The sequence below is a fragment of the Diplotaxodon limnothrissa genome, linkage group LG4 (genome assembly GCF_057381915.1).
Source record: "Diplotaxodon limnothrissa isolate DT_005_m linkage group LG4, D_limnothrissa_male_GT1.1, whole genome shotgun sequence".
Lineage (NCBI taxonomy): Eukaryota > Metazoa > Chordata > Actinopteri > Cichliformes > Cichlidae > Diplotaxodon > Diplotaxodon limnothrissa.
Genome location: NC_140599.1, coordinates 26,225,072 through 26,235,036, shown reverse-complemented (window position 1 = coordinate 26,235,036; position 9,965 = coordinate 26,225,072). Strand labels below are relative to the sequence as shown.

The 9,965-nt window shown below is 41.6% G+C and overlaps 1 protein-coding gene across 1 annotated transcript; it reads right to left on the bottom strand.

Annotated features, from left to right (window-relative positions):
• Nucleotides 1-4,241: 4,241 nt before the first annotated feature.
• LOC146633992 (uncharacterized) lies at nucleotides 4,242-6,518 on the bottom strand. The gene is made up of 4 exons (XM_085352693.1): nucleotides 6,168-6,518; nucleotides 5,884-6,027; nucleotides 4,926-5,018; nucleotides 4,242-4,562 (listed from the first exon to the last, which is right to left on the bottom strand). The coding sequence occupies exons 1-4, from the start codon at nucleotides 6,516-6,518 to the stop codon at nucleotides 4,242-4,244; spliced, it is 909 nt and encodes a 302-aa protein (XP_085208819.1).
• Nucleotides 6,519-9,965: the final 3,447 nt, after the last annotated feature.

Sequence of the window (9,965 nt, the reverse complement as noted above, 5' to 3'; positions counted from 1 at the left end):
CAGTGATGGTTGTAGTGGAGGTGTGACGGGTGGAGGAGTGGCTGAAGTGGCTGTGAGTCGGGCGGCTAGTGGCTCAGCTACAGGGTATAGTAACGGCAGGGCTATGGGTTGAATGACTGACTGAGTAGCAGCCTGAGTGGCTGGGTGTAGTGACGGTTGTGGTGGAAGAGAAACAGGTGGTAGTGTGGATGATGGAGCTAAGGGCGACTGAGTGGCAGACCGAACTGATGACTGAAGCGATGGTAGAGGTGAAAATGGAGCTTGTGGTGGAGTTAATGGCTGAGCCAGCGGGGACACAGGAGACTGAACTGAGGGTGGCTGCGAGGGAGCTAACGGAGCTGTGAAGGGCTGCGAGGGAGCTAACGGAGCTGTGAAGGGCTGCGAGGGAGCTAACGGAGCTGTGAAGGGCTGCGAGGGAGCTAACGGAGCTGTGAAGGGCTGCGAGGGAGCTAACGGAGCTGTGAAGGGCTGCGAGGGAGCTAACGGAGCTGGGAAGGGCTGCGAGGGAGCTGACTGAGCTGGGAAGGGCTGCGAGGGAGCTGACTGAGCTGGGAAGGGCTGCGAGGGAGCTGACTGAGCTGGGAAGGGCTGCGAGGGAGCCGACTGAGCTGGGAAGGGCTGCGAGGGAGCCGACCGAGCTGGAAGTAGCTGCGAGGGAGCCGACTGAGCTGGAAGTAGCTGCGAGGGAGCCGACTGAGCTGGAAGTAGCTGCGAGGGAGCCGACCGAGCTTCTGGTAGCACAGCAGGTGAATTAGAAGGCCGAATGTCCGGCTGTGGGGTGGCGCGTCGGCGGCGTGAATGCCGTTTTTTCCCCGCAGATGGCTCCAAAGGGCCGGGAAAAACCACATCCGGCCGGTGAAACTGACGCGGCTGCTCCAGGGTGGCTGTTGTCTGTTGCTGCTGGGCCAAGTCTGATATTTCCCGAGTTCGCGCCGCCTCCCGGGCTTCATTCAAATTGGCCAATAAGTCCAAACATCCTCTGACCTGGCGGAGATGAGAATTTCCTTTGAGGATTGCTTCGACAGCATTTATCCCCACAATCTTTGCCCTTGTATTGGAAGTGTGGGTTATCCACTCGACTAGGCGTTGGACACGTATCAGATCGCTCTCCCCGGGTAAGTCTGCTGGGTCCATGTTGTGGTGACGTCGTACTGTCAGGGATCGCTGTGTGGCAGGCAGGAGGAGGACCCAAAATGCAGGACTCACAGGCACGAGGGAATGAACTCAAAAAGGCAGCTTTATTGCTGAAGAGGCAGGACACAGGAAATACAAAACTAAACTGGGAAAAGTAAACTAACACTCGGAGAGAGAGACACAGGGAAATCCACGCAGCATGAGGGACGACGTCACACTGAACAGAGGGAGACGCAGACAGAAATACACAGAGGGTTAACGAGGGAAGTGGGAACACACGGGGAACACAGGTGACACTGATAATCATAACGAGACAGGGCGGGGTGAACTGAACACTGACGGGAGAGGTGAAACAGGAAGTACAGGAGGAGAGAGAGCACGAGTAGAACACCAACGTAACAGGCAGGGGAGACATGGAATAAACACGAAAGGGGACGAGGGCTCATAAATACATAGAGGGCACACAGGGGGAAGAGAGAGCACGGGGAGAACTTAGACATAATGGGCAGGGGAAGCATGGAATAAAATACAAACATACAAGGAAACTAAGAACACTGGGCCAACATGGCCCAGGACCATGACAGGAGCAGCCAGGGAACAATTCACTAACCATCAAACTAGTAGAAGACCTACTCTACCTCCTAAACTACATCACCCAAGACCAGTCCAAAGCCAAAGATAACTAGTGTTATTTTAATGTTATCAACTCAGTTTATTTACATTCATTTTATTTCACATTTGGCAGAAGAGAAATCTCCCATGTTGCAATAAAGAACACAGAAAATTAGCAAAACAGCAGTATAGAGTCTCACTATGATGTCTTACTGAAACATAATAATGTGTTTATTTGTATAGCATTTTATGATGGGCTACACTAATGCTTGTGGATGTATTTTGGTTCTTACATTCTTTTTGGTTGTAAATATAAAATTTATAGGGAATGCGGTGGGGGGTGTGACTGATGTGCAGCAGGCAATTATTATCTCCTTACTACATTGCTAAGCGTTGTGGGTTAAAGCATTGTTTATTTACTTTCTTTAGTGAAATGTAACATGAATGGCAGGTTCACAAACCATATGGGGCAATGTCATGGAGTGTGCTACTTCAGCATGTTTCGTCTTTCAAAAAAAACCTGTTTCTTTACGTAAGTTAAAAAAAAAAAATCTATGTAATCTTGCCAAAACCAATTAGGCTACAGTAAATCTGCATCAAGAATTCCCACATCAGAATGGAAACACTCTTCCGAGACACATGCAGCGATTGCAGAGTTAATTAATCCCTGCAATCAGAGGCCTGATGAAATACGAGCTGAATGTTGCCCCTCCCAAGACTACTCTTAACAAAGCTGTTCCGCTCTTATTAGTTCTGCAAACTGCTTATCAAACAGCTTTAAATCTAAGCCTAACACAAAGTCATCAGGTAAGTGTTTCTCTTTGGAGTTGAACTGAAAGTATGATTGTGACCCAAAGTGTTCACTTCAGGGCCACTGATCTGCAGCCCTGTGGGGATGGCGTCAGGCTAAAACATGTAGAATCTGTGTTTGACTGGTGCAAAAGTGTTGGTGTAAAAAATAAACATAAAGCAATAATTTTGCATGAAATGCAACTGAAATATATATATTTAAATATTGAATCATTAGATATAATGTAAATGCGTACTAATCAAGTAAATTTCATTTTATACATAGTTTATCATAGTTTTCTGTGGTACCTACACTAGAATTGATAAGTTGTGATTATAATAAGACATCACTTTTAGAAAGATGCATAATAAAGCTATCAGAAAACTTATGAAATAATCCGTGAAAATGTTAAGATTGTTTAAATCTCTGTACGATGAATCATTTTTAAATGTTAGTGTTTAAATAATTTGGAAGTTAATGTGATAGTTACTGCAAGCAGTTTAGTTGTGATGCAGCTACATAACCCTTTGGGAGTAAGCATTTCATGACTTGGTGTCATCCACTGATTCAGGTGGTGGGTGTTACACTGCAGCTAATGAGGACTGCTTTATCACTCAGACAACAAAAACGCTGATTAGATTATCTTTACACAATTTCTAGAGAAGCAGAGGAAATGACATCTACACTTGAATATAAAGTCACTTTTTAATTTTCATTCATTCATAAATTCCTCAATAAACATGAGCATTAGAATTTTCAAAGGCAATTAACAGCATTTATCAACTGTAAAGCATGCCGATTAGCTCTTTGATATGAGTCTTCAAAGCACGATGAGCCAACTAACCATGCTTCAAAGAGACCAAATCATTTGTGTCAGTTGCAGATGCATCTACACTGTAAAAAGAATAACCCTATTCAAATTAAAAAAAATGATGTCCAATTGTCACATCCAAAATATTTGACTTCATAGAATCCAAATTGAGTCACTTGATATGACCTGATACTTTTATGTTGATATAAACAATATTACTAGACTTGACTGAAACTTTAAATTTTGCATTGATCCAAATTGATTTTTTTACATAGAACCATATTTTAATTATTGAACCAAGCTAATATATTGAAATTTAACCAACCTAATGTATTCACATCGAACCAAATTAACATGAACTAATATGTTTGTGTTGAAGCCAGGTAATTGATTTACATATATTCAAACTATATTTTTTACATTTCATTTTATTTCAGTTCAAAAATGCTCTGCATTTCCTATAAAAAACAAGACAGTTGGCCAACCAATTATTACAAAATTATTTATTGTTCCAAACCATTTTAACTATAATCAATAGAGAGGATTAGTAATATACAGATTTAGTGCTACGGCAGAAATGATTAGAGAAATGTTTGTTTTATAAAACCTGCAATCTTTTGAAAACCAGTATAAAACCTGCAACCTGTCTAAAACTGGAATAAAACTATTATAAAAACTCTTTTTAAACCAATTTGCAAGTACTCAAAAATGTTTATATGTGCACTGTGCCTCTACAATGTAAAAAAAAATAAAAAAAATCTACACATGTATCAATGAAATCAACTTAAATCTCCCTTTCAAATGGGTGTTCTTATAAATTTTGAATGTAGAATACCACTGCAGGCCAACCAAGCAAAATAACCAAGCACACATGCACACATGCATGCAAACACACTACTGTGCAGTGTTAAGTTCACAATTAAGTTTGCGAATCTTAGAGGTCATCTTGTTAAAGTCAAGCTCCATCATAATCTTTTGAAGAGCCTCAAAGGTGAACCTGAATCCTCGTGGATATTCCATATTAAGAGCATAACAGAGTCCAAAGATCATTGCCACTCCAGCTGCCACAGAAGGCAACTCATTCAGGACTTCCACACCATCAATAATTATCCCGATGTCTCGAGGCTGATGTAGGAGGCTTGAGTTGTCCCTGAAGACGAAGAGTGCCATGGTGGCACTCTGCAGCTCTTCCTCAGCTTCATCTTTCTGGGATATCTTGAGGTAAAATATGGAACAAAATGTACAAGTGAAGAACTGAAGTCTGGCACACCTGATAAATCTTTGACCATAATAAACTACTATTTTGATAGTTGTTTGGTCACAGACTATTAGAACAATTATTTGACTAATCAGATTGTGAATTGCATAATCATTAAATTAAATCAATGGTGGAACATTTTCATAAATGTTCCACAAAGCCCAAGAAAAAAAGAAAACAATACAGAACCCTAAGATATTAACTTGATGAGTTGATTAATCGTTGCTGTCCTACATTAATCACTGCATTTAATAGCAGAGTTGTCAAATTTACATCAAGAGACTGCGTCTCATGTAGAGACAGAACAGATATGGACATACCATGTATTCTTTTATCAAGTCCTCAACACGTTCTCCAAGGTAGATAATGAGAGATTTAAGTATACACTCCCTCCTAATGTCAGCATCAGCATCCTGCAGGAACAGTTAAAATTGTTACTATGCAATATGGAGAGTATGCTGCGTGAGAGGAATTTTTTTTCACCTCTCTATCCTCATGAGGTGACTAATGCCCCTTTTCCACCGACAAATCGGCACGGTGCGCTTGAGAGCAGTTCAGTTTAGCGCGGATGAACTCGTTTGTTGCGGTGGAAACATAAAGCGGACGTAACTGGGAACAGGGACGAACCCATCTGACTATGAAAAGTCGCGCGCAAAAGTCTTTGTCCGCAACGTCACAGCCCGAAGAACAACAACAATCGCGATATATGTGTGTTTTTGTACTTTGCTCTGTCTGTGGTTCATTTTGATTGGTTTGATTTTTGGTTCTTGTGGAGGAAGTCGCCATGGTCCAAAGTCAATGGAGTATGGTTGCTGGGAGTTTTTTTTAAAGCCTTTTGTGGGAGCGCTTCTATATCACATCACGTGGGCACCACACATACCCGGGCCAATCAGGTGTAAAGGTGGTGGAAAAGCGTCCGCAGGGAGCTAAAGTGAACTGAGCCACACCGTGTTCTGTCGGTGGAAAAGCGGCATATGCTTTCTTGTCCCTAAATAAAAGTTTATACGTATATATGTATGTATGTGTATCTGGCGAGTGAGAGTGAAAATGTGTCTCCGAAATAAATTTTGTTATAGTTGTGCTCTGTACTTTTATAATGACAATAAATCTCTTCATTCATTCAAGGACAAAGCCCACACTTCCTTTCAACATTTTAAAAGGTCACAGCCATAATCACTGACGTTACCAAAATAAAACTGTAACAGGATACAAATTCTCATTAGATACAGGGGTTAAAATGCTAACTGTCATGTTAATAGTTAATTATATACACCCTACCTGATCAAGAAACTCTAGGATTATGGCAGTTTTTGCTTTGGTTGTCCCTCCTTTCTTTCTGATTATTTTAAGTAGCTGTGGGGAGTGCTTGTCCAGCTGGGCCATGAATCTGGTTAGCAGGGGAACTGCAGTAACCCGCAGAAACTGCATTAATCTGTACATGAGTAGACAGTGTACAATACATTTTTTTAAAGACCAACTTCCAACAAGAAAAAGTCAAAACATATATGTCCCATTTCCAAACTATGATAAAAGGCATTAGTACAAAAAAGTTAAAGTTATACCTCTTCCATCTGAAATAGACCTGGCCATCTTTCCAAGAGGTTCTTGATGTCGGGCTTCTTATCCACAACCTCTTTCCTCCTGAATTCGAAGGTCCTGGCCATCTTCTCTCGTACAGTTTTCTCATTGTTTCTCTTCTTTAATTCGGTCAGGAGAGATATTCGCTCTAGTTCTAGGCTTTCTGGATTCTCACTGCTGGTCTGAGGATAGTAATTGGCCTCACCTCTTCTTGCCTTTTTGTTGTTCTTGGCTGGCTTGGGAACAGGATCTTCTCGTGACTTTGATTTGAGGGTATTTACTAAGAGCTCAGATGCAAGTCCATGTGACTTAAGCTGAGTGCGGTAATTGCTCATCTTAGTCTTTAGTCTGAGTTTCCATCCGTAGCTCTCATTGAAGGGGTCTGGTTGCCTCAAGCAGGGATGTTTCCTTGTCAGAGCTTCCGCAACGTCACTCAGGTCTGCATCACTGGGGTATGCCTTGTAGGAGAAAATCTTCTCTGCCAGTCTTTCCAGAATGTCGGACAACATTTTCGATGTAGGTGTGAGCCTGGTTTGGTCCTTTGTGTATTCCGCATTCCCTTTCTCAAGTTGACCTTCTGTTTCAAAAGAGAATTGTGGGATGTTGAACTCCTTTGGCCAGGGCTCTGTGCGGAGTTTCTCAGAGGAGCTGCTGCTTAGTATGACTGTGTCATCAGTGTGTGTTGAGATGGAGCTTGTATCTAGGTCACTTTCTACAAATTCTAAAAGTAATGTTTCAGTAGCAGACGGTATGACCTTGATGGTGGTAAGATCCTTGATCATGGAGGTTGAGTTCAAGTTCACAAATGTTCCACCAAAGTCTACATCTTTATATTGCAGCCTGATACCTCCAGCAACTTTGCATGACTCTTTAACTTGTTCAATGAGCTCTTCAACTGTGTCTGGCACCCTTGATAGATCCATCCTCTCAGAGCTATTGTCACTCAACAAAATGAGGAGTCGTATGGGATTTGCCATATTTGTGGATCAAGTTGCCTCTCAGCGCTAGAGCACACAAAACTTACAACATAAAATAACACAAAGGAAAGAGACACAACACAGTATCAGCTCCCACTGCAGGTTTTTGAACATATGTTATAAGGGTACTGTCACAGAAGACTGCAAATTTGGATTGCATGTTTAGTGTGTACAACCACACCTTATCCTATACAAAGGACATTTTCCAAAGCCAAAAGTGGTCCAGTTATGTCATTGACTTTTCTAGCCTGTATTGCACAGAAGATAAAGTGTGCTCTAAGTCCAACCTTGACTTTTTTGTGGACCAGGGCCCTGTTTCAGAAAGCCGGTTTAGTGCAAACTCTGAGTAAGTATACCCTGAGTTAACGAAAACACTGGGTTTTTGGTTTCACAAAGCGAGTTTAGATTAATCCTGAGTGAGTGACTATGACGACACACTCCGTGAAGCTAACCTGCCCCCTAACATTTTATTTCAACTCTTACAGTTGCACTGAAAACGTCTCCTGCACTTGTCTGTGGTGTTCCCCGGTCATAGACCCACAAGATTTATCAAAGAGGGATTCCACAAAATTGCAGGTAGTAGGATGAACAAAACGTAATTCATGATGTGGTGATACTTGAACTACTACTTAAATTTTACATTTAATCAGGGCTTTATGTATCCTCGTGCGCGCGCTTAACTTGGGGTTAAAGTAACTCCGCGTTGATTGAACTAATTGTTATCAGCCTTTCTGAAACCGAATATTCCGAGTTGGACAGTTCGGGGTTACTCAACCCTGAGTATCGTTTTTCACTCTGAGTTTTCTAAACCAGCTTCCTGAAATAGGGCCCTGCTCTTCCATGGAGACCAGAGGAGGCAAGAGAAGACCAGGTTAGGAATAAATGTTACAAGTCACAACTGTCATTCTTACCTGTGCATGTTGAAGGGTTGATGTAGACTGTGCACAAACTACTTATGTTGCGCAGGAATTTAATGTCAAAACACGTCCTGGATGTCTATAGAAAAGGAGCAAGGGAGGGAGGAGGCATTAGTTCCCATTTACAATCTCCTTGTGTTGGCATAAAGATGATCAGGTTAAAATTGTAAGTGCTATGTCAATGCAGACCTTAAACTTGAATATATCTCTTTAAGGTAATCAAACGCATTCCTCCTACAGTATAATCCACCAATGGATATGGATCTGTCAGTTCATCTGGACCCAAAAGCAAAATGTCCTTGTTGGGGCTCACTTGAAGTTCAAAGGCCCTGAAATGCTCCCAATGCCACGCCCTCAGCTTGCGAACAATGAAAAACAGCTTGTCCTTCAGAACCAACATGTGGATGATTTCAGTGAATTTAGGGATCCCAGCCAAAGATCCATATGCAAGGATCATTTCAGTTCTGTAGTTGAATCCATTGTAAGTGATATTCTTTGCCAGACACACATGGTCCACTGTTGGGTGTTTCAACCGTATTGCTTGTGCAATCTCCTCTTTCAACACATCAATAGAAAGAGTTGAAACATTTGATACTTCCAGGAGAGGTTTGTTAGGGTACATCAATATCTGCTGTGCCATGTGAAATTGGTGTCGTTCTGCCAAAGATAACAGCACATTCTTGAAAGATTTTGTGTATCGAACAACTCTTTTAAAAAAACTGTGCTTGGCTTCGAATCTCAAAGTCCACAGACAGCGTAATGGTCCAAACTGACGAATAAGCTGAGGATAATGCTCCAAGAAATGGTGCTTAGGCAGCAAGTTGTAGTCTGGGAAAACCTCTTTGAGTCGCACTCTGTGCTCGGAGATCTTGAAATTCAAATATGCAATTGACTCCTCTGTATGAACAGGTGAGACAATTATATCCACAATATCCTTTAGATCTGTCAATATTTTCCATGCAGGTTCATCAGCAGGCACCTTCTGGCCAACAAGGAGGGGGAAAAACCTTAACAGACTCCAATTTTCGTGTGAATTGCCACCTATTGTCTTTCGAGATACAAAGTTCAATGGCACTGGATGGGGACGATTTACTTTGTCAGTCCACTTAAAGGGGAAATTCAGTATACAGTCATTTAAATATGCATGTGTAAAATATTTCTTAGACGTGAAGATGGAAAGACATAGAGCTATCTCTGCAGGAACAATCCCTTCAAATAGATCATGGACCAGATCTGGGGGGAAACCAGTAGTTACTTTGAAATGACTTAGTTTCTCAGCAAGGACACATCTCTTCTTTACACCACAGAAATTGTCCAGAGATTTTTCCTCTATGATTTTAAGATGATCAGAATGAATCTCTTCTGTTCTTGAAATAAAAATGCCACTATCTAATGCCTTGGTTTGAATTTCTGATCTTGAAGCTGTACAAAATCGGCACAGATGACCACTTGAAAAATTTTCAACAAATCCAGCGATGCCGTGGGCTCCAAGGTTATCAGCTATTATGCACTGTACTGTTCCCTTAACAAATTTCCCTAACTTTGGCAAAAACACACCGTGGTTTTCCAAGGAAATTAAATCACTAATGAGAGGCTCAAGCACTGCTTCATAGCCATACACCTTCAAATCATCACTTCTGACCAGCAGAGCCAAGTGTATCGATGACAGTGAAGATTGACAACCAAGGGACAGATTAGCTAAGGTCCAATAGAGGGCACAGATTTTATGTTTTCTTCGTGATGTCCCAATTGGATTACATATTTCAAAATCATCGATGTAGAGATTTATTGAAATTGCACAGTCTTGAGACAGAAGTTTGTTGTTTCGGAAAAATTCCCCATCAAAGGGACAACTATAAACTGCTTTATCACTCAGATGAGACTCGGA

Bases quoted from the DNA above. Each gene is read 5' to 3' on its own strand.
- LOC146633992 (XM_085352693.1), bottom strand. From the start codon at position 6,518: ATGAGCAATTACCGCACTCAGCTTAAGTCACATGGACTTGCATCTGAG. The intron at 6,028-6,167 runs GTATAACTTTAA...AGATTAATGCAG, and splicing joins GTCTATTTCAGATGGAAGAG to TTTCTGCGGGTTACTGCAGT. The intron at 4,563-4,925 runs GTATGTCCATAT...TTTTACCTCAAG, and splicing joins ACTTGATAAAAGAATACATG to ATATCCCAGAAAGATGAAGC.